The 24,291-nt window shown below is 41.7% G+C and overlaps 2 protein-coding genes across 5 annotated transcripts; one reads left to right on the forward strand and one right to left on the reverse strand.

Moving 5' to 3' along the window:
• Positions 1 to 3,370: 3,370 nt before the first annotated feature.
• On the forward strand, positions 3,371 to 18,087 carry cap1 (CAP, adenylate cyclase-associated protein 1 (yeast)). Its single transcript, XM_056298968.1, has 13 exons — positions 3,371 to 3,502; positions 7,706 to 7,810; positions 8,423 to 8,523; positions 8,667 to 8,744; positions 9,467 to 9,610; positions 10,109 to 10,194; positions 11,081 to 11,186; positions 11,558 to 11,744; positions 14,079 to 14,272; positions 14,640 to 14,763; positions 15,857 to 15,939; positions 16,302 to 16,445; positions 16,709 to 18,087. Exons 2-13 carry the CDS (start codon positions 7,708 to 7,710, stop codon positions 16,790 to 16,792), a joined length of 1,434 nt encoding a protein of 477 aa, XP_056154943.1. The 5' UTR covers positions 3,371 to 3,502; positions 7,706 to 7,707; the 3' UTR covers positions 16,793 to 18,087.
• Positions 18,088 to 18,218: 131 nt separating this feature from the next.
• ppt1 (palmitoyl-protein thioesterase 1 (ceroid-lipofuscinosis, neuronal 1, infantile)) lies at positions 18,219 to 24,283 on the reverse strand. 4 transcript variants are annotated; one of them, XM_056298969.1, is made up of 10 exons: positions 24,233 to 24,283; positions 23,396 to 23,521; positions 22,955 to 23,064; positions 22,401 to 22,528; positions 22,034 to 22,104; positions 21,591 to 21,693; positions 21,267 to 21,357; positions 19,498 to 19,596; positions 19,215 to 19,286; positions 18,219 to 18,727 (listed from the first exon to the last, which is right to left on the reverse strand). In XM_056298969.1, exons 2-10 carry the CDS (start codon positions 23,511 to 23,513, stop codon positions 18,605 to 18,607), a joined length of 915 nt encoding a protein of 304 aa, XP_056154944.1. In that variant the 5' UTR covers positions 23,514 to 23,521; positions 24,233 to 24,283; the 3' UTR covers positions 18,219 to 18,604. The 4 variants fall into 4 exon arrangements, with proteins under 4 accessions (XP_056154944.1, XP_056154946.1, XP_056154947.1 ...); XM_056298971.1 differs by having other exon boundaries at positions 24,158 to 24,254; XM_056298972.1 differs by lacking the exon at positions 24,233 to 24,283 and adding an exon at positions 24,020 to 24,039.
• Between the last annotated feature and the right edge of the window lie 8 nt (positions 24,284 to 24,291).

A 24,291-nucleotide genomic window follows, 5' to 3' on the forward strand; every position in this document is an offset into this window, starting at 1 on the left:
GGGGTTTTAAGTTTCATCATCTCAAAGTTCAAAAGTGGGCCCACAACTGCCACACCACTACACTGGACCAAGTTAGTTTAGCTGGATTTAACTGTCATATTACCTCTAACTGTTGGAACTGACTACAGGTTTGACACAAGTATTGTTATCTTCTCTTTGACATGTGCAGCATAATACAAGCTTGACATTGGTGTTATTTGTAATTTTTGGAGCTGACAGGTTTGACTTCTGATGATTTAGCTGACTGCAGGTTCTCAAACTAGCTTATCCAAAATGCCACAGACGCCCCATGAAAAGCTCATAAGTGGTGCGGCTGCAAGAACATGGAAAAATGCTGATGAAAACTGGCTTCCGGCTTTGAGAAGGGAGCAAACAACAGGTCTCTTATTTATGCAAGTTGTTGTGAGAGATGTTTCTGGACTGGGCTGTAAACAGGAAGAGCTATTTCACCAAGCTGCACATCCCTGTAATCTAATAGCGTGATCACTTTGCATGCAAACTGTGACACTGGACTGTAAGTTGTCCCAAGTAATTCTGAGTCACTTTTCCTTTGGTTTCTGAATGTTGAAAGGGTACACCTTTTCTGTAATCTGTGAATTAAGCAGTCGTCAAAAAGACATTTTTCTTGTCATACTGATGTCACTATTGCACTAATTCTGTTTTGTGGTATGCTGATTCACATCAGGCCTGAGCAGAGATGGTTTCAAATATTTTTCAATATTTTAGGTGTCCTGAATTTAACTCGCAAGCTAAGATTAAAATGCACCTGAATATTTGCAATTATTTGAAACCATTTAGTCTTTTTCTCACGCCTGCTACACGTCCATAGGGTCTAGAATTCTGGGTAATTGTGAGGATTTGGGGTCAATTCATTTTCAGTTCTAGAAGTTCAAAACATTCATAGATTTCCAAGTTGTATGAATATTAAAAATTCAAAGTTAAAATCACTGCAGGGATGGGCTCCAGCGTCCCTGCCACCCTGAGAGAAGGATAAGCAGTTTGGATAATGGAAGGATGGACGTTAAGATCATTGAAATGTGTTGTGCGAATATTTTTCTACTTGGTCCATAAATGAAAAAAAAACAGCCGATTCTTTTATTAGTCATTGCAGTTTACATTTCAAATATATAGAAATATAAGTGGATTGACCCCAGCCCTGATGGAGTCCACTGTGAAGGCAGGCATACAAGGGAGTATTTACAAAATGAAGGGATTCTGAGTTCAATTAAAGCTTTGCATAACCAGATTTCAGTGAACGATTTGCCCTCCCTTTCTGTATAAATGGACCTGATGCAACTGGAGAATTTGTGTAAATTAAAAATCAAATATGTTTGATTTTAGTCCTGAACTTTTTGTCTCACATCCTTTTGTCAATGTCCCCGTGTCTGCATGGGTTTCCTCCGGGGGCTCCGGTTGCCTCCCACAGTCCAAAGACATGTAAGTCAGGTGAATTGGCCATACTAAATTGTCCCTAGGTATGAATGTGTGTGTGTGTGTCTGTGTGTGCGCGCGCGCGTGTGTGGGCCCTGTGATGGCCTGACGGCCTGTCCCAGGTGTCTCCCCGCCTGCCGCCCAATGACTGCGGGAATAGGCTCCAGCATCCCTGCAACCCTTAGAGCAGGATAAGTGGTTCAGATAATGGATGGATGCTTCTGTAAATAATAATGCATTTCCAACCATGCAGAGGACATAGATTTTAGCTATTCCTCCAAAAGAAGACAAAAATGACAAGGTTGCTGGTGCTGAATGGTAATGGTTTGTTCATTTAAAACGGGGGACAGTGATAGATAAATCTTGGTGTTTGACATAGAGAGGTTTTAAATTCTGGAGGGATAGTTATCCCAAACTACAGGTTGCAAGATGCCAGCAAAGACTTTCCAAGTTTCTGCAAATGAGTATAAACTAAACGAAGAAAAAAAATGTTGGCTACCTTAAGCGAGTAGCCTAAATCAGGGTAAGTCTTGCAAAATCAGTTGTGGGCTACAAGGTTCAAACATGGTGATCTTTGGTTTTCATGGAAGGCCATCCACATGCCCAGAAGGCACTTTTCAATTCTCCTTCTAACTTTCCCTTGCCCTTTGTGTTTTCAAGTGAGTTCAATGGGGGGGGAAAAGGGGGGGTGCAACTGCAAGGTAACTGATGGCCCTTCATAAGCCAGTTTATATCTCCCAGTTTAATGAACACCTCTTTTCTAATATCTGGTGTCAAATAATGAAACTGTCCTTTGTCCCATTGCCCCCTTTTGACCCAACCAAATTTTGCATTTCTGTTTTCCAAAGTGTTTCTCATACTGGAACTAGGTACATTAACATCCTGACTAGCCCTGCCCTGTGGTGCTCTGAAATACAAGGCTGCTGATATAGTACACTAGTATTACAGCATCACTGTTCTAACCTAATGTAATCATCTCATTAACAGATCAGTCGCCAAGCTTGTTTTCCCATTGTGTTTTATTACTGACTGAATGTCAGTGGTTCAATCTGGCATTTATACACAAAGCAATCCCATGGGCGACTGACTCCGTAAGTAGTAATAATGGTCGCCATTTGTGTTTGACGGTTTTGCAAAACAACCGAAGAGACAAGAGGTAAGACATTATGTATCAGTGACTATGGGAAACTTTAAAGTGGATGCATGCTCTGAACCACATGATATATATTCTGCAGGGTGTAGGAGAAGAGATGACCCTGGTAATTTGGGCCTAGTTTGACTATGGCTCAGCTTTATCAGGCAACTGTCTTGGGCTTTTCAAAAAACTTTTTGACCTTTAAAAATACCCTTAATCTTAAGTAGTCACAGTTTGTGCGTTGTTTGTCATTGTTCATGAATCCTGTCTTTCTTATAAGAAATTTGTTGTGAACGAGTCTCAGGTCCGAGTCATTCGTTCACTTCTACGGGACCCAAAGCAAAAAAAAAATAATAATAAAAATAAATAAATAAATAAAGACGTGTAACAAATTTATAAAATCGCGCACTCATGCCTTAAAAACAAAACTTATTGCTTTAATACACCTTAAGAGATGGATATAAATATCATTTGGATCCGTCAGACCACCTGTGAAGGTGTATCGTATAATGGCAGCGCAACTGTATTATTATACCGCTTTGTTATGAACCAGAGAATTTGTGAAATACAATTTCACCACCAGCTGAGAGATAGACTGACGGCTGCGTTTGCACCCGCATTCTTTTTAAAAAAAAATATTATTATTGTTATCTGAATTGGACGTCTGTAGTCTCCAAAAAGCCATGACAGGACAGAGATAGACAGTTATTCGCATCCGCGGGGCCGATACGACATGTACAGGAAGTGAAGTTTCATCTTTTCCTGTCGTTCTCTGCGCGCTCTGCCTCTCCACGCCTTATATGGGAAAGGAACGCGGTGTCAGTCGGGAACTGCACACCGATACAGGAAGACGGTCCGCATACCCTCCTGTACACTCCCACACACGGAACACGGACGGTGATTAAAGACCAGACCACTGATTGACCAATTTAGCAGGTAAGGAGCGTGCATCAGCCGTCCTATTATGGGTTTTTACGTTCGGCTGTCGAATATGGGAATTTCAGCTGGCGTGTACAAATGACGATGAAGAGACGACGAAACGCCACCGCTCCCTTGCACTGAATCATTCAGCAGTCATTTCTCCAAGTCGCCGTAATGCTAACTAACCACCGAGCCGAGCTGGCGACTAGCTAGCGAAAATATGATAAATCGGCGAGCAACGCGGATAGCCAGGGCGCTTTTCCGCCTTCAATTATTTCTCTTTCTGCACGTAAAGAGACGTATACTTGCTTTATATGGTACCTTTTTCTTTTCTTTTTTTTGCGAACCAGTGCAATATTAGCTAACGCGGGGAGGGGTGTGCAGAAATACAGGAAATGCCGAGACAGACAGCAGCAGTGATGCGGGATGTGTAGAAATGACATAACGGTTTCGTTTGGACGCCTCGCGCTGATGTTTTTTTTTTTTTTTTTACTATTGCCTTTGAAATTTGGCTTCGTCGCTTTTTGCAGACCGCACATCTGTCATCTGATTGTTGTTTGGCTTTGCTAGCTTTAGTGTAGCTAGCATCATTGGCGTCTTCCTCAATCGCGTTGTCATCATCATCGCCGTGTGCTCGGTGTTCGTCCGATGTGGACTAAACTCCGCTCTGCAGCCCATTCGGGAGCTTTGAGGTAAAAGGTTAAACCCGTCCTCTGGCCTACTTCTCCCTCTGCGCTGCAGAGCTGGCCTGTTTTTCTATACCAGGAATATAACTATTCTACGGCGCTGCATAGACTGCGGCGTCGATGCTGTCATTATTTATTTACTTTTTGTTTGTTTGGGGTTTTTCTGTGTGTGGCCTTTATTCGATAGAACAGTAACGCGAGAGAGAAAAATAAAGGGTGAAGAAAACAGGGTAAGACGTGCAGTTAGGGTACCGAGCGGGATTCGAACTCGTGGCCCAGCGACACAGTATTTATTGTAAGGACTGTAGATGTGCCCCCAGGCTGCTTTTGCCAGACACCCTCACATGCACCTTAATTCAATTCCACTGCACACTGAGCGTGTTACCACATGTTGACAAAGTATCCCCATACAAACATCAATCAAGTTTTTTATTTGAGGCGAGCTCCAGCACATAATATCTGGAGCACTTGCACTTGAATGTTGGCAAAAAATTTTCTTTAACCCATAAATCAATGGTTCTCTGATATTCTTAGTCTGAATTTTAGTCATACTCTGGGAAACTGTTTCTGGTGACCTACCTGAAATGGGTCTGTAACCTGTTTCAGCCCCCAGACCCATCATAGCATCCCACTGACGTCAGCCGTCTGTTCTCTGTTCAAGATTCAAGATTTAGTTTATTGTAATTTTCACTATGTACCTGCACACATAAATAAAACGAAATGCCGTTTCTCTCAGCCCACAGTAGTGCAACAGAGAAGACAAAATACACATCTAAAAATTCCCTAAAAACGATACCATTAAAAACAGAGAGAACAAAAAAAACACACAACACAGCCAACTCGACCTTGGCTGGGTTAGTTTATAAAATCTAAGGCTTTCATCAGGAGGATATTATATAATCAAAGGCCTTTTGGAAGTCGCTGCCTTAAATGTCAATGTAAAATCCAGAGTAGTGCTCTCCCACCTCTCATGTCAGTTATTCTTTTAATTTAGTAGACTTGCCCTGTCTGCTTACATTGTGGAAATGTACTTTTTATAGATGCAGTGGGGTCTGGGATGGTTTGGCCTCATTACTCCCTGCTCTGTCTCTGGAAACTCATTTCTTGTCCTCTCTTGACTGACATTTTCCCGTCGGTCAGCACCAGAACATTTCCAGTCACCATAACTGCTACGGACAGCAATGTGCATAGGGATATTTTACCAAGCATCAAAATTGGTGTAGCAGAGTATCAGTCTCTGTGACCCAGTAAGACCAAATATATCCCTTAGATGGGAGGGATTTACATCTCGGCTGACTTGAGTTTCACCTCATTGGAAATATTCTGTTGGTCATCTACTTTTAAGTCTTATTTGGTGAGGTCTTATTTACCAGTGTCTTTCACTCTCATGTCCTGAGCGACACGCCCTTACTCAATTGTAGGTTGAGTCATACCTAAGCTTTGGCAATGAGGAAGTGTAGCAGTTTAACTATGGTATCCATAGACATAGCTTGCTGTTCTGATGGCAGTTATCAGTTTTAGGTCTATGATAGCAACTTTATGTACTGCTTGGATTTGATCTTGTTTCAAAGTTTTGATTTTGAGTTTTCAACTGCACAAATATCAAGCAATCAAGAAATTGGGATGCTAGTATGTAGCCCACTGGTAAAATATTAAAATAATTGGAGAAATGTTTTGTGATTAGTCTACAGAATAGTGCATACCTATTTAATTTCAGCTCATTCTTGCCTTCAGAATAAAATTTTATTATAATATAGGAATTCATTAGATATTTAGTGTCAGTGATTTTGGTAGGTGCTTCCTTCATGTAGGCGAGATGAATTAAACCCAAGAATTTGTTCCAAGTGAACCCTTCTCTAAAAGGGTCAGTGATCATTACTGAGAGTAGGTCTGTGTTTCTCCATTTTCCCTCTGGCAGGCGGAAGTATCTGAGACTGCAGACAAGTCTCAGCCATACTGACAAAGGCTGTATCTGATTACATCGTCCTTATGTAATGTCAACCCACTTACTCCGTGTGTGAGGTTTAACTCTACTCGCAAGGTATAATCCTATGCTGGTGTTGGGTTAACCTAAGGGTTAAGCATGCTGTCACAAGGGGTAGGTTACAGATTAGAAAATGTAAGTCGATGTCCTCAAATGTGGGCCTATGTGTTGCCACACTTTCTTCCCAGGCCCCCCTGGACCGTCAAAGAATACAGTCAAGTAGCTTTTATGCTAAAATTGCCAGCGAGGGCTGGGCTGTGGAAAATAAAATGAGTAGTTTTTGTTGTGATGCTAGCATGTCCATATGGCAGGAGAGGTCTTCAGCGAGAGCTGTAAAACCCAGCAGCAGTCTGTTGACCTGCATGCCTTTACTCAGCAGGTCCTGACTCGCTTCCCCACGTTCCCATTCTTTAACTTGTTATGCAACCAGCGTTAAGGTGGGACTCGGTATTTTCATGTCCATTACAAGGATATGCACCGCTCCTGTATAATTTAGATGTTTTTTTTTTTTATTGGCATTTTCCACCTTTTATTCAATGGCGACAGTCGAGAGAGACAGGAAAGGCAGGGGAGAGAGAGGGGATGACATGCAGCAAAAGGCCCAGGCCAGATCGAACCCAGGTTGCTGCTGCAAGGACTCAGCCCCATGTGGTACGTGCTCCACCACGCGAGCCACTGGGGCGCCCCTAATTTAGGTTACTTTTTGCCCAAGATGTTAGTGTGTGTTTGCATTATGTTTACAAGAGACAGTTTTGCTGTCAGGCTATAGTTTGAATGAGTGTGGAGATTTTGTTACAAATATTTTGTAGTCATCCCACTAGTGAAAAAGCAACTTCCCTCAGTTTGTGTTTACTTAAATTCGTAGGGTGGAAATGTTCCTCCTGTTGTTTATGGCTACCACAGTTCAGGAATAAACACGCCACAGACTTTATCTCCTGACAAATGATTTTACTTTTGACATACTTTTGACAGTATAGATAGGATGGTATATGCTGGAGCATGGTGCACATATGTTTATATATTCTTATTTTATCTTCTATTTATTTCTGTTTTTCTTCTTTCTATTTATTTCTATTTTCTTGTTATCTTGTATCTTCTTAGGTTTTCCTTACTAGAGTGTGAGTGACTGTAATAGGACCCAATTTCCCCTTGGGGATGAGTAAAGTATTTCTGATTCTGATAGATAGCCTGTTGGATCAGCCAAGACATGTTGGGAGGTTACTGCTCACAAACGAGCAGATAACCACGCTGCCATTTTGAAGTGAAAGTTTTGAAATGCTTGCTTGTAGCTCAACCAGCTGACCCAGCCACTGAGGATGCACAAGTGGGTTTATGGATGTAGTGAGGGAAGACATGCAGGTGGCTGGTGTGACAGAGGAAGATGCAGAGGACAGGAAGAGATGGAAATGGATGATCCGCTGTGGCGACCCCTAACGGGAGCAGCCGAAAATAGTAGTAGCTTGTAGCTCAATCAGCAGACAGTGAAACTCGTTCATCTCCCCTCCCCTCATCCTGCTGTCTTTATTCTCTCACCCCTCCGTCTACCAGGTATGGCAGAGTTGGCGGGTCTGGTGCAGCGGCTGGAGGTTGCGGTGGGTCGGCTGGAGGCAGTCTCAGGCACTGGTGGAAATACTGGGAGTTCTGCTCTTCAAGGTGATAGAAATTTCCTTATTTGACACTTGGTATTTCCAGATTATCATAAAACAGACCTTTGATGGTCTCTACCACTGAGAGCTCATTCATGTGTACTTGAACAATGCATGTGCCAAAAGTTATTTTTACAGCATGACATGTTTTCATCTCTCCTAGAAAGTTTGGCCTCAAACTTTTAAAATAAAAACAAAATAACCCCTTGTGAGTAGTTCTTGGGAACAGACATGTATCTTTTGCTTACAGACAAAATAAGATAAATCTTATCAGTATTGCCAAAACTATTTTCAGAAACATTCCCTCCAACCGGTCCTTAGATGGGTTTTTCCATCACGTTCAGTACTCAGCCCTGATCTGTTTACATTATTCAATCAGAACGTTAGATTAAAATAACTGTAAAACTTTCAGTTTTCAGTGGTGGCTGTATACCAGCAGAATTAACAGTGAAATGCGGCTTCTCACACCATTGCCAAGCCCTTTCTTAGGCCGGTCTCAGTGTGTTTGTGATTTGATAAAGGAGCTCATGATTAAAACATGACTCATAACATGATTGCCCTCCTCTGTGACTTTGTTCCCTATTGACTTGCTTCCCCTCATCTGCTTCCTGCTTTGTAGCTGTGTCAGAGTATGTTGAGGCTTATGATGACATTGTCCGTGGCCCTGTGGCCCAGTACACCTCCCTCAGTCAGCAGATTGGGGGGGATGTCCAGAAACATGTAAGTAAAAATTGTGGGTTGTAAAAACTGAAATTCACAAATACTATGAATACATATCCAGAAAGACTGCACCACTAGTTAGCCATTCTCTCTGGTACATAATTTTCTCTTTCTAACTCTTCCTCTTATTCTCACCCTCACAGGCGGAGATGATGAAGCAGGCATTCTCCTGTCAGAGACAGCTCCTTGTCACAGCCTCTTGCTCCCAGAAGCCCTCTGATGTGAGCTAAATGCACTTCTTAATGGCCCTATCACAACTCAATTGCACTGCACACAGCCAATTGACAAATCAATTTCAACAGTGCGTGAATTGGATTATTGGGGGTATTGTGTCTTGTGTATGCCATTTTAACATGGATCAGTCCCCTCAGGTATACTTATTGTGTTACTTTAATTGCACAAAAAGCTAATTTTGTTACTCCTTAGGACACATTGGGCCTCATTCATCAATCGTTAGTACATAAACATTTGCTCTTAGACATCCATGAAATTTTTTAGCCCTGACGGTTTGTCTCAGTTGAAGCTTGTAACCCCTGAATTTAGACACCAATTGGCTAACACTGATGTCTTTGCAAGCCTGGGTGATTGCTCATTGCGAGAGGTACACTAGATGTTAGGGGGAAGGAATTACAAGTAACCGTCAGGCTTTGCTTCTGACTGTCTGACATTCTTGAGAGCTAAAAAAAAATTCCATGGGGGTGTAAGAAAACATTTGTATGCACGAACGAGTGCTGAATGAGGCCCATTGACACATGAATACATTGCTTTTAATAAAAAGGCATTTAAAAAGGCCCTTTGGACAACATTTGGACCAAATGACACCAAAATTCCACCTACACAACACAAATGCTATCTCCATGTAATTCCTAGCTGTTCCTCAACAGGGAGGGTTCTTGTTGAGGAAAAACTGGTATAAATATTAATTCTCCCTTTTCCTCTTTAGTCCGTTTTGACGGCCCTCCTGCAGCCGGTGTCCAAAGTGATCCAGCAGGTGCAGACATTTCGTGAGCAGAACCGCTCCTCGCTATTCTTCAACCACCTCTCCGCCGTCAGCGAGAGTGTGCCCGCTCTGGGATGGGTCGCCATGGTGAGACTGTGTGCAAGAAACAGAGGGTTTGGGCACTGCCATTTGAGTACATGGTGTGTGTGTGTGTGTGTGGAGGGGAGGGCATATGGATGGTCAAATGAGTGTGTAATTGCTAAAAACAAGCTGCTCTTTCATTCTGTCGTTGCTGTCTGGTGAGTGAGATAGACAGTTGCTGGGCTTCCATGTGAATGCCAGCAACAGAGCCTCAGTGTTGTAGTTACAGTTTGGACAATGATTAATGAACTCTTTGTTGTTGAATGTCACGTTTATATTCCTCATGAATAATGATTGTGAATATAGTTTGCAAAAAGTGCAGTTATCATATTTTTTTTTCTTCCCCTGCATGGACATGTTTTCGCTTGAAGACTTTGCCAAATTGTTACCCGACTGCCAGTTTATTTGTTTTTTTTTTTTTTTTTTTTTGTTCCTTCCCTTTTTTTCTTTCTTGTAAATTTATTCATAGGCATGACTTTTTCTTTTTTTTTGTCTCCGTCCCAGGCTCCCAAACCAGTCCCCTTTGTCAAAGAAATGCAGGATGCTGCCACGTTCTACACCAACCGTGTGCTCAAGGACTACAAGGAAAAGTAAGGAAGGCTACGTCTGATAGTAGACACTGCATACCACCCAGCAGCTGAATGGTGTAGAAGATATTAACACATCAATGTCAGGATCTGATGCATCACACTCACATGTGGGATGTCCTCCAGAATTGATTGTTCATTTCTTGGTGCTTTACTACAAACTGGAAATCTTCAGTGGAGATTGTGTTATCATAGAGCTCACTCCTGTAAATAATGTAGATAGTCCTTTCCTTTCTTTTTCCCCATCCGTCTGTCTGTTGAGTCCTTTCCCCATCTCACTCCCAGCTCTTCTATGTGACTCCACAGTTCTGCTAACACAGCACTGCCACATAACACTCTTGCCATCCTGAAGTGCTGATGCATTGTGGTAGACTTGCTGTGGTTTGGGCTGAAATCAAAGCCCATGCATTTATGGCCGTAACACTGAGAGGACTTGTGTTTCAGGGCAAAAGTCTTCCGGTTAGTTCTTGGTCAGTAACGCAGCATCAAGGCTTCCATATAAATTTGTCATCAAGTTCTTTTGGGATTTAATATGTGGAAGGTTAGGGTGTCTTGTAACTTCAAGGCATTGGATCGCCACAGTTTATGCAGATCTATATGCTTTGGGAATATGGTTTGTTCCTTTGTTGTTTTTGTTTGTTTTTTGTTTTTTTTGGGGGGGGGGGTGTATTTGCCATGCTTTTTTCCAGAGCCAGTTAATGACCAGCGCTCTGCAAATCATCACAAGCGGAATGCTATACATTGTCTTGTTTATTATGGAAGGGAAAGAGTTTGCTGCAAGTGTGAAAGATAAAGCGCTTATCAAACAATTGGGTGACTAAAAATGCTTTTACACCAGTGCCCAAAGGGACAAGCAACAGCCAATAGTCTTATTGCCATCCTCTACCAGAGACAAGAAACACGTGGACTGGGTGAAGGCCTATCTTTCCATCTGGACTGAGATTCAGAACTACATCAAACAGCACCACACCACCGGATTGGCCTGGAGCAAGAGTGTGAGCCTTCATTTTATAGTCTGTACTCCATTTGTTTTTCCTGTCCTGCTCTCAGGGGGGGGGGGTCTCTGTCCTCCATACAGCACTTTTAGAAAGGAATGAAACTCCCAACTTTTCCCCACATACCAATATCCACCCCTCTCATTTTGTCTCAATTTAATCTATAATCTGGCACATACTATATCTGTCAGAAGCAACTATCTGCATTGGGAGATCTCTTGGTGTTTTTATAGTTAGTTTTTCTGTGTAAGTAACTGACCATATGAAGTGGTTTGGCCTTGTAGTACTTCAAACAGGCTATGTGTTTTTATAAACATTAAGTTTGATGCAGGTACAAACACAGCAAATTGAATTATATCCTCTCTCTCCAGGGTCCTGTAGCTGCAGCCTCTGCGCCTCCACCCTGTGCCCCTGCTGGGGGATGCCCTCCTCCCCCTCCCCCTGGACCTCCTCCTCCTATGGACTTCAGTGAATCGTCAGCAGGCTCCAGCGACTCTGGTGACACCAGCCGGAACGCTTTGTTCGCCTCCATCAACAAGGGAGCCAATATCACCAAGGGTGGGTGGCCAATTGAGCAGATGGTGATTCTTCTAACAAATGCCAGAGAGGCTGCAGATGACTCCCCAAGTTTGTTGTGGCTTGGCTTAAAAGCAAGGGACATCGGCGTCTGGGTAGCGTGACGGTCTATTCCACTGCCTACTAACACGGGGATTGCTGGTTCAAATCCCCGTGTTATCGCCGGCTTGATCAGGAGTCCATACAGACAATTGGCCATGTCTGCGGGTGGGAAGCCAGATGTGGGTATCTATCCTGGTTGCTGCACTAGCGCCTCCTCTGTTCGGTCGGGGCGCCTGTTCGGGGGGAGGTGGAACTGCGGGAATAGGCTGATCTTCCCACGCGCTACGTCCCCCTGGCGAAACTCCTCACTATCAGGTGAAAGAAGTGGCTGGCGACTCCACATGTATCGGAGGAGGCATGTGGTAGTCTGCAGCCCTCCCTGGATCGACAGAGGGGCTGGAACAGCAACCAGGACGGCTTGGAAGAGTGGGGTAATTGGCCGTGTATAATTGGGGAGGGAAAAAAAGGGGGTGGGCAAGGGACACAAGTTACAAAAACAGTTCAACTTAAGTGAATTGTGCTTAAATGAATGGTTAATGGGGAAAAAAATAGAGGGGAAAAAGAAATCGACTGGTCATCATTCGATGTCACTAGGTTATCGCCAATCTGGTCAACTAAGTGTTTGGGTCACTGACTACCTTTTTTTTAAAAAGGACTTGGTACCAAGTTATTTTTACAGAGGAGTTGTTACAGTAGGCAGCTGTGGCTTTTTTGAATGAAATTTTCATATCTCCATCTATTTTTATTGCCAATATTTGATTACACGTGACCCTCCAACCTTTTATCAAAGTATATTTTTATAAATGTTGACGATTGTGTATCTGGATGAAGTTTGATTCTCTACTGATGGCCTGCTGCCCCTGCTTATATTTGACAGCTCAAGGCCCTATAGTGTGAACTGTGATTGTCAGGTGGAGAAAGGAGTAATAAATTGCACAAGAATTTAAACTAGGTTGCTAAAAACGGTATCCATTAAAACTTGAGTTGTGTTTTAAGGCCAGCTTTTCAAGATGACAGTTTTCTCCTCAGGTCAGGAACTTCCCACTTGTAATTAATAAGTTAATACGTTGTCTCCATTTTTCAACATGTGGTCTTCAAAACGGGTCTCTGTATCTGGTGTTGTACTTTTATGTTTGTGAGGACCAATTTGAGTTTTATTTTTTATTTTTGAACCCCTCCTCCCCGATTGTACTCGGCCAATTACCCACTCTTCCGAGCTGTCCCAGTTGCTGCTCCACCTCTTCTGCTGATCCGGGGAGGGCTGCAGACTAGAGCCCTGCACAGGACTGTTTTCTTAATCCCGCTCCCACTGGATTTCTGACCATTACCGCCCACACCCGCAATGTGCTTGTCCACTCCTGCCCGCTCCCACAAACATTTTGACCATTCAGGCCCGCACAGTAGAATTGCAGTGATTAAACTGTATTTATTTGACTTATTATTTTAGAACGCGTGTTGTTTGTTTTGCTGAGGTCGTTTTACGTTTCCCTGTGTTTTTTAGTGCACCGGGGAGAACTGAGCAGGTATGTCACCTCAACCCAGAGGTGCCAGACTTGTACATCAATACTTTTGCACATTTGTCGCAGCTAACAAAATCCAGTTCTTTTCCATCTTTGTCTGTCACAGCTGAGAAATTTTTCCAAATATCAGACTTCCTTGCTTTGTTTTTGTATTGTAATGACCAACTTTGAGTTTCTTTTCAACTTCGTTAATTGACTCCATCTTTCTCGTTAGCGCTAGCTAAATCACGGGACCCGCAGTTTATTTTTTTGACCGCCCGCTCCGCCCGCAGCAAAGTTAAAACCGCCCGCTCCCGCGAGATTTGCGCTGGGTCCCGCGGGATCCCAACCCCAATGCAGTCCTCTACTGCAGACTACCACATGCCTCTTCCGATACATGTGGAGTCGCTAGCCGCTTCTTTTCACCCAGCGTTGAGGCGTTTCACCAAGGGGATGTAGCGTGTGGGAGGATCAACCAATTTGAGTTTTTAACCAACAGAGTGAGAACATTTTTGCAAAGTCAGGACATGTTGGCCAGTCCTCACTTCTTTTAAGGGTCTATTTTATGGTTAGGACTTGGGTTTAGGGTTAAGGTTAGGATTAGGTTAATGTTAGGGTATGGGTTAAGGTTAAAGAATGTGGCCAGTTGAGGGGTCCTCACAAAGATAGAAGTAAAAGTGTGGGTGTGTGAGAGTGAGTGAGTGAGACACAACTAAAAGGCTCAGTGCTATCTGTGTTTGTGGGTCACTCTCACTCGTTTGTCATCTCTCTCCAGGCCTGAAGCATGTGTCTGATGACCAGAAGACCCACAAGAACCCCGGTCTGAGGACCCAAGGCGGAGCACCGATGCGTACGGGACCCAAGCCCTTCTCCTCCTCCCCTTCCCCCTCCCCCCGCCCTGCTGCCTCAGCCACCCCCACCCGCACGCAGCCTCCCATTTTGGAGTTGGACGGAAAAAAGTGGAAAGTGGTAAGCTGTCTTGATTTTAAAAGAAAAATCATAATAAATTATTCTCTAAAGGGGTTGTCCCTATAGTACATTCCCTAGTCAAGGAGCTTCAGCTTGTAAATATCACCACATAGGTTGCAACAAAAGATTAATAAAAAAAAAAAATTGTCCCAAGTTGTAATTACAAGATTTAGGAGGCATGAGGACTGCTAGGCTGACTCTTGTCTTTTGCCCTAAAATGAAGGCTTTTTTGGATGTATGTCGGTAGCACTTTAAACATTTTTTCTTATTTTAATATAAACTCAACCCTTCTGTGGTTACTCTTTAGCCTTTTTAAGGTAACTCCAAGTTTTCATTTTAGCTCTCTTTACTCTCTTGCCCTCTGTAGGAGAACCAGAACGGTGCACAGGGCCTGATGATTAGCGACACAGAGCTGAAGCAGGTGGTCTACGCTTTCAAGTGTAACAACAGCACGCTGCAGGTCAAGGGCAAGATCAACTCCATCACTTTAGGTGAGAACAGATCGTTAAATGTCATGGATCTCATACAGCAGCCAGCTTTTGAATTGGGGTGAACAGAAGTAAGACGGTGTTTCTCAGCTATGTTAAAATAAAGGCCTGGGTCATTGTTATGCTGGTCTGTTTCTTAAAGAGTACGAGTTGCATTTATGAATCATATTCCAAAGGTAAGAGAAAATTTCAATCATTGGCATAAAAAGAAATGTGAGAGAATCATATAGGGGCAAAATATTTCTGTTCACTCCAAAAACAGGAATGACAAGATTTTGCGTAACTTCAAGACCTTCTGTTGTTTGACTTGGTGACAAATCTTCAGTTTCTGTAGTGATGTTGTAGATGGATGAAAAGCATGGGTGGCACGGTGGCACAGTGATTAGTGCTGTCACCTCACAGCAAGAAAGTCCTGGGTTCGAACCCCAGGGTTGTCCAACCTTGGGGGGGGGGGTCGTCCTCTGTGTAGAGTTTGCATGTTCTCCCCGTGTCTGCGGTGGGTTTTCTCCGGGTACTCCGGTTTCCCCCACCATTAAAAAAGACATGCATGTTAGGGTTAGTACTCCTGTCTGTACCCCTGACTGAGGCATGGCAAGACGAACTGGAATTTGTCCCTGGGTGCTGCACGGCAGCTGCCCACTGCTCCTAGCTACACAGCTAGGATAGGTTAAATGCAGAGCGTAATTTCCCCATGGGGATCAATAAAGTATCTCAAAACCAAAAAAAAAAGGGGATCTCGTCTTTAAATAAGACATTTTTCCGCTTGCACATAAAAGAAACATCCAGTTAAAAGCTAACACAATGGCAGATGACGTGACACTGCAAACACAAAGCAACATACGTTGAACTTACTGTCACACTTAACCGTGATCTTGTTCAGGGTCATTTTTACTGCCGACTTATCTCAGTTGAGCCTTTCAAGTCACTAGTTTGGTGTGGAAGGAGTATTTTTGGAGTTAGTATTTGGGTCATACCAGTTAAGTAGCAGATGCTTATTAGACACTGTGCTCAGATGTAAATCTCTTCTTTTACCCTCCTGTTCTTGCAAGGTTAAATGACTTATCTAAAAAAATTTTAATTCCTCAATCCATTTCAGACAATTGTAAGAAAATGGGTCTGGTGTTTGATGACGTTGTGGGTATTGTGGACGTGATCAACTGCAGAGATGTCAAGGTTCAGGTATGTACAACAGATTAAACGCATTTGCCAACACATAACTGAGATAAAATATACAACCTTTTGGAATTACTGTAACAGTCACAGGTATGGGGGCTGCCATTTTGAATCTGTGGGTCACAGGGAGACATCACCTGTATGTATTGTTGGTTCAGATCCAGCTGGCTTTTGTCACATGTTCTGGTCCCTTGTCTTCTCTATCTATCCTTGCTCATTCGAATTTGTAATTCAGATCATTCTCCAATCATTTGACCAAGGTATTATAAAATTCAGCAGCTGTAAAATGATGCCTCTGTGTTGGAGTTAAAATGCTCACCTCCTTTTTAACATTTTCTCGTTATACTTTTTTTTTTCCATTATTTAAGGTCATGGGCAAAGTACCCACTATCTCCATCAACAAGACGGACGGCTGCCATGTCTACCTGAGCAACGACTCACTGCAATGTGAGATCATCAGTGCCAAGAGCTCAGAGATGAACGTCTTGGTACCAAACAAAGATGGAGAATATGTAAGTGACTTGTGGCTAGGCGACTTTTTCTTCATTCTTGTTGTACTCTGTTTTAGCCACTATATGTCACTGTGTTATAAATTTGAATATGGCAATTTTGTTATGTAGTACAAATAAGAAATACACTTGGACTTGTGGAAGAATTTGTATAATTATCTAATCTGGAAAACATTTTTCTTTCCTCCCTTTCTAAATAAATACGATTAAATAAAGTAATAGATTGTAATTGACTCTGTAATTGATTTTTTTTTCTCTCTCTTCAGACTGAGATCCCTGTTCCTGAGCAGTTTAAGACTGTTTGGGATGGCAAGAAGCTCGTCACCACAGCAACAGAGATCGCTGGATAGAGAGGCAGCATGTGAAATGGCTGCCCCTCAGATCACCCCCCCACTTCTTTTTTTTTGCAAACGCCTACCTGACTGATCGACCAACTGACCACCCAACCAACTAACTCTTACTGTAGACTGAGGTTTGGACCTCACCCGTATGACCCGCCTTTCTTCCCCATCAGCCAGTCACAGCTTAAGCTGTTCCTTCCATCAGCCAATGAGAGGACTGCTTGCTTTATCTGGAGCATTCCTCCAGCCAATTGCAGGGAACAGCTTGTCATATGATTTGGTTTTCCCCATGGCCAGTGAGCACCCCCCCCCCAAAAAATAATTGAATTTTGCCAATAGCTGGGATGTTCTGTGTCGTTTATTTTCCTATCTGGCTAATGCTAAATTTAACATCTAGAATAGCCAATGGTTTCTGACTCCATGAAAGCACTGTGGCCAGACAGACCATATCACGTCAACCGATGTTTTTTGGTTTTTTTTCTCCCCTCCTACTGACCAGGGTTGGTAGGTGTTTTTAAAGAGGTCTAATATTTCTGTTCCTTTATATGCAATTCAACAGTGAAGCACATGTACATCCATACATCCAACCTCCATCAGTTGACAGCACTATCCATATCACCTGCACTGATGCTGACCATGACAATACTGTTGTGACATTCATAGTGGATTAAGATTTGTCACTAATTCCAGAGCACATAAATAAGAGTATAAGTGACAGCTTGTGTGCAGGATAGTTGTCTTACATCATAACGCACTTGATCTAAATGGTGTTGGAACCAAGTCTTAAAAGAAAAATGAATTCATTCCATCTACTATCCCTGAAGCCCACACACAGGACATTCCCATGAGTATTGCAAATAAACATTCCATAAGGAGGTATAGAAACTTTGGAAAGGAGGACAAGAACGTGAATAGATTGCTTGTGAGCTATAGTGAATGGCTCCCGTTTTTTGTTCGAACTGGAAGTGAGAACGTAACGGAAAAGAGGTTAAAATGTGTAATTTTAGTCACTGGTGGTAGTCATACTGCCCATTGATCTCTGTATAGGAAATATCTGTTGTAATGATCTGTACACATATAGGTTATTACTGAATAGTGATAAAACTGTCATCGTCTCTCCACTCGCGCCTAGCCACATCTTCACTCCTGTTTCTTTGACTCCCCGCTGCTCCTCTAGCGGACAAGCTCTTAGCTGGATTTTTCTGTCTTTTTTTCTTTTTCCTCTTAATTTTGGATCAAGAGTCAAAATTCTGCTCATTAGTCCTGGAGACATTGGAAATGTTGCAATAAAATGGTTATCTGAATCTGTGATTTTCACTGTTTTACTGTATTTTTGGAGCGGCAGTGGTTCTGAAAAGAAGGAATGTCAGTTGATTTAAAGAATTGAAAATAAGCAGTTTTGAGGTTTGATGCACATATTTAAGAAAGCTGGACAGGCTGTGGTTTGTTAGAACATCCGTCTTTATTCAAAAATACAATCTTGGTATTCCGTTTCCAAACCCATTTGACCTAATCAGAACATTACACAACATAACATGTACACAGCACTACATGTTTACAGTAGAACAATCAAATAAAATGGCTGCTAAAATAGAAATGTACAGCTTCATAAGACAGCATCAGCACAGGGTCGATATGCTACAAAGGATTAGTGCAATATAGAGAAATTGTGCGAGTTCACTTATCTGGTATGGTAAATTATGGCCATGTTTTTATAGTCAGTTCACAAAGCTGAAACTCATGAGAAATTCTAAAAATTCTGGATTTAATTGAACCCATGTTGATTAAAAGTAAATGCCCTTCAAACTTACAAAGACGTTTCTAGCGTAAGTAAGGAAGAAGATTAGCATTGAACCACTCCCTGGAGAACTGCAGGTGGTCTCCCTCAGAGGCCAGAAAGACCAGTTTACCAACCTTGTCCATTGCAGCCAGCCCGAGACGATCCTGTATGGAAACATGCAATTCACTCTTTATTATATATGTGTATGGTTTATTTTTACAACATCAGTTTACGTCAAAGCATTTCAGCTTGATAGCCAATTATCGAGGCCTGGTCCTTGACTGGTCCAGTTTTTTTTTTGTACATGAGATCAAACCAGAAACTGCATGAGATCAAACCAGGAACTGAAGAAGAAGAAATGAAGCAGACTAATCCCAGAGGAACTTATTGCTTGGTGGTTTGCACTTGGTTGCATAACCAAATGAGCTGGTAATTCTGCCTCCATGTTTGTTTCATGAAACATCCCAGTAGAGTTATTGGGGGAGTTTATTTCCTGACTCATTTAATTTTTTGTTTATGAGTCTCCATTTACCTAGCCTTGCATAGCAATTTAACTAGTTGTTGAAAAACTGACAAAAGTCGGCATACTTTCCCTACTTCCTGAATTTATAACTTCATTCACTTCATTAAATTATCACAGCCTTGACTTACCTCCTTGTAGAGAGAGCTCTCCTGTAGGGTTTCTGTCTCTTTGGCCTGGCCAGTTTTCAGAAAGCCAAACCACTAGAAGAAAGCAGAAGAAAGTCAAGTCTCAAGAGACCTGTGTGCACTATATAAACACACATTTTAATAAAGCATGTACACACATTTATAGGATTTTTTTTGTGTGACGTTATAGTAATACAATAGTCCTTGTTTTACCCCTTTGACACCATGCAAGGGAGAGACAAAGACTTTCAGCATTGTGTATCTGCATTCAGTTTACAGGCCCCACCTCAGTATCAACTGGATCTACAACGGTGTCCTGCAGGAACTTGACCATCACAAACTTGCCTAGCAGCTGAAGATTCTTCTTATAAGTCTCATTCACAACCTATGAAGTAAAGTTAGCAATAAGTATATATATATATATATATATATATACACTACCGTTCAAAAGTTTGGGATCACCCAAACAATTTTGTGTTTTCCATGAAAAGTCACACTTATTCACCACCATATGTTGTGAAATGAATAGAAAATAGAGTCAAGACATTGACAAGGTTAGAAATAATGATTTGTATTTGAAATAAGATTTTTTTTACATCAAACTTTGCTTTCGTCAAAGAATCCTCCATTTGCAGCAATTACAGCATTGCAGACCTTTGGCATTCTAGCTGTTAATTTGTTGAGGTAATCTGGAGAAATTGCACCCCACGCTTCCAGAAGCAGCTCCCACAAGTTGGATTGGTTGGATGGGCACTTCTTTGAGCAGATTGAGTTTCTGGAGCATCACATTTGTGGGGTCAATTAAACGCTCAAAATGGCCAGAAAAAGAGAACTTTCATCTGAAACTCGACAGTCTATTCTTGTTCTTAGAAATGAAGGCTATTCCATGCGAGAAATTGCTAAGAAATTGAAGATTTCCTACACCGGTGTGTACTACTCCCTTCAGAGGACAGCACAAACAGGCTCTAACCAGAGTAGAAAAAGAAGTGGGAGGCCGCGTTGCACAACTGAGCAAGAAGATAAGTACATTAGAGTCTCTAGTTTGAGAAACAGACGCCTCACAGGTCCCCAACTGGCATCTTCATTAAATAGTACCTGTTAGAGCCTGTTTGTGCTGTCCTCTGAAGGGAGTAGTACACACCGGTGTAGGAAATCTTCAAATTCTTAGCAATTTCTCGCATGGAATAGCCTTCATTTCTAAGAACAAGAATAGACTGTCGAGTTTCAGATGAAAGTTCTCTTTTTCTGGCCATTTTGAGCGTTTAATTGACCCCACAAATGTGATGCTCCAGAAACTCAATCTGCTCAAAGAAGTGCCCATCCAACCAAACCAACTTGTGGGAGCTGCTTCTGGAAGCGTGGGGTGCAATTTCTCCAGATTACCTCAACAAATTAACAGCTAGAATGCCAAAGGTCTGCAATGCTGTAATTGCTGCAAATGGAGGATTCTTTGACGAAAGCAAAGTTTGATGTAAAAAAAATCTTATTTCAAATACAAATCATTATTTCTAACCTTGTCAATGTCTTGACTCTATTTTCTATTCATTTCACAACATATGGTGGTGAATAAGTGTGACTTTTCATGGAAAACACGAAATTGTTTGGGTGATCCCAAACTTTTGAACGGTAGTGTATATATATATAAAAATAGATGTAGTAAAATGCAATCAGCTTACAGTAGAACAAATAGTGTATGGATGTGTGATTTACAAGAAATTACAATCCTTTGTTGGATAAATCATAGGAGCCCTGAAAAGTAAAAATCAAATAATTTCCACTTTGATGCTTATCATTTCAAAATTATTATTGCTCTTTCCTGTGCATTACTCTCCATTTCACCTATATGCACTTGTTTCTCCTTTACAGCTAACTCTCTAGGTTTACTTTCCATAATAATGTTTTACAAATGGTTTCCATACTTGATGCAAACCCTAGCTTTAGTCATTTGCAGAGATTTTGCATTTGATGCAAACATGGCTTGTGGTAGACTAGCCGCTAAACTGTACTACTAGCTCCAGGGCAGGTTTGTAAAACATCCTATAGTGCCGTACTGACCCTCTCCTGATTGATGTCAGCCAGGAAGAGACTGTGTTTCTTGTACAGGTCGTTGTTAAGCGGATCATGCCAGTACTGGGCCTGCACCAAGCTTGATAATCACACACCAATTATCAGTCAGTGTTTCAATGCGATAATGCTATATTCAAAACTGATAACCACACAGTATTAAATCTGCCATACAAATCGGCATTAAAGATTAGTACCACACAGCGATATGTAAATCATTCATCCATATGGTGTTACCAAGTACAGCAATTTGAATCACCATTGTATGACACACACAAATAAAAGCAATGGAGAGGGGGGGTGGGAGGGACTCACTGTTTTTGGACCATTTCAGTATATGCACCATTGTTCAGAGCCTTGCGTATCCAGTCACAGATATGAGAGCTCTCGCCTGGACACTTGGGAAGCCCATACACACCTGTGGATGAACAAAGGGTTGCTTAAGGGATGCTGCCACCTACTGCCAAATATTATAAATAAACTGAACACAACAAAAAGACACCAAAATAACGACTCCTACACTATATGTTATGTTACTCTCGATGACAGCATTTACAATATGACCATAATACAGTCATGCATTTAATATATATATCATAAGAGTTACACTGAACAAAAATTAGCATAAAAAAACAAACCATAGACACAATCTATTTACCTGGTGTGATTATAGCATATAGAGGTCAAAATATCTGAAAGACGACTTTAGAGTGAGGTATTAGATAAAATGTCACGTCATGTTTGTCTCAGTGACTTACCTTGGTGCTGTCCGCCTACTGAGATCAAGGTTTTCATTGGAGGAGAAGGACAGCGCTGGGCCACAGCCCTCCTAAAAAGAAAGAGGAACAAGTAGGAAATATCACCATGTTCCTCATTCTTTCGTGAGTCATATGCTTAAAGTAGAAGACAAGCTGAAATCCTTTGGGTATAATGAAACCTAAGTTTATCATCGTTTCCTCTCACCTCCCCATCTCTAACCTCAGAGGGAACTGGAGGAAATGGTAAATAATGTTTAATTTATTGGATTTTGTATTGAATCCTTGACTCCTTGGGAAATTAATGGGTAGAGTCAACTACACAAACACATAACCACATAAAGCAGAAATACTCCAGGAGTTTACATACAGAAATTGCCCCCCCTGGGAGAAGCCCATGGCATTGTAGCCCCCGTTTAGTTTGGGGTCCTGGGCCAGCTGCCTGCACACCATGGAAACTTGCTTATTCACATCCAGAAAGAATCCATTCTCTGTGTCCTGGAGAAGGGGTAAGCTAAAATTAAAAGGAATGCCCTGAAGGAAAGTTGCATTAACCTCAGAATGTTAATTCAAAAACGTTGTATGTCCATGTCCTATAGAAATAGGAGTGCCACGATGAAAAATAATACATCTCACAAAGAGTAGAACTGAAGAGATTAAAACATAAGGGCAGGAGGGGGTAACACAGAGCCTGGGATTTCATATTTGTTCTCTTTAAATATTATTGGAGGAACTTCAAGTGTGGTTAGTACAGAAGACAAAAGGTATTGTATATAAAGATATGAGGCATTAGATATACAGAACGGAAAAAAGATTGAGTTAGTCACTGTGATTCAGCTCAACAATGTGAAATTAGAGAACCGATTGAGAAGAATTTTAAATGGGCTGATTCTTGTTGTAAAGACCTCTACACTGTGACTTTACCTCAATGACATTCTCACCAATCATCAGTGACACCACGTCAATCCCAGGAATCTCCACCTCGACCATCTTCTTTATAGCTCCCATGCTCAGAGGGTTACAGCAACTGTCACCTGATGGTCACATGCACACACATATGTATAAAACATATGTATTTGATCGTTACAAAAACATTTCTGCCAACAATAGCAAATGTTAATCTTTAAGGAAGGCTGATAATGCAAACCACTTTTTTTTTCCCTTTTCCCAGTCTCCTAATTTTCAAAGCTCCCTCTCATCTTTTACTCTTAAGTGGATGTCATTAATTCAGGACATTCAAGAACCTCACCAAAACGTATAGCTGTAAATGTGTGGTGCATCTGAAAACATGTTTTTCAAAATTTTCCACTAACTCCCAAAAAATGCTGTATCATGTTAATCTTAATGTGAATGTGCAGCACTTACCCATCCCATGCCACAGCACCAAGGGCAAGGTGCCATTGTTGGATTTATGAACTGGGCTGCCAGCAGCCAATACCACAGAACAAGCCGTGAGGAGAAAAAGAAGGGGCATTGTTGCCATCTTGGACCCTGGAAGCAATTAATTCATGGTCTCAAATGGTGGTGTTGATCTGGGTAAATCAGTCACCACATGACAAAATAGAAACTAATCTGAGTCTCCTGTTATATTGCCGAGTCCAGGTTAACAACTACTATGTGTTTTTTTTTTAATTCTAAACCAATATTGAAATAGAGGATTTCCAACACGTCGAACTCTACAGCATCAAAAAGGATAAGAATTTAAAATGAAAACACAGAAGACAGAGAATAGTGAGGCAAACTGTAGGCTTTGACATGGGTTCCAGCCTACAGACACCCCCCCCCCATCAAATCAAAGAAATCAAACAAAAAACACTCATATACCATCTCCAATACGTCTTACCTTACACACTACACTACGTGGGTATTGACGGAGATGATCTCAACGGTCAAGTAACATAAAATATAAAACACAAAATCTTGTTATCCAGTTTTTAAAAGAGAACATTTCAGTTAACAGCCAAAACTAACTACTGAACTTATGCTTACAATCGTTCACTATAACCAATCTGACTAGCCTTGAGAGGCTAACTTCGAAAGACTGGTGGAAGACAGAAGTCCGACAATCACCAAAAAAAAAAAACAGATCACGTATACATTATTAAAAGCATTCAAAGTATGAAATACCTGAAATTAAACAGATATTTGCGTAAAATGTACAATATAATGGAACAAAAACATGTAATATTTCAGACGGTTCACCTAAATATCACCGTCCGTTCACTTCCTCTACCCGCTCGGCATGCTGGTCACGTGAACAT

The sequence above is a fragment of the Lampris incognitus genome, chromosome 18 (genome assembly GCF_029633865.1).
Source record: "Lampris incognitus isolate fLamInc1 chromosome 18, fLamInc1.hap2, whole genome shotgun sequence".
NCBI classification, from domain to species: Eukaryota; Metazoa; Chordata; class Actinopteri; order Lampriformes; family Lampridae; genus Lampris; species Lampris incognitus.

Coding starts and splice junctions, on each gene's coding strand:
- cap1 (XM_056298968.1), top strand. CDS start 7,708: ATGGCAGAGTTGGCGGGTCTGGTGCAGCGGCTGGAGGTTGCGGTGGGT. Junction 8,745..9,466: donor GCTCCCAGAAGCCCTCTGAT/GTGAGCTAAATG, acceptor TTTCCTCTTTAG/TCCGTTTTGACGGCCCTCCT. Junction 14,764..15,856: donor GATCAACTCCATCACTTTAG/GTGAGAACAGAT, acceptor AATCCATTTCAG/ACAATTGTAAGAAAATGGGT.
- ppt1 (XM_056298969.1), bottom strand. CDS start 23,513: ATGGCAACAATGCCCCTTCTTTTTCTCCTCACGGCTTGTTCTGTGGTA. Junction 21,694..22,033: donor AGTAGGCGGACAGCACCAAG/GTAAGTCACTGA, acceptor GTTCATCCACAG/GTGTGTATGGGCTTCCCAAG. Junction 19,597..21,266: donor CTGACATCAATCAGGAGAGG/GTCAGTACGGCA, acceptor TTTACTTCATAG/GTTGTGAATGAGACTTATAA.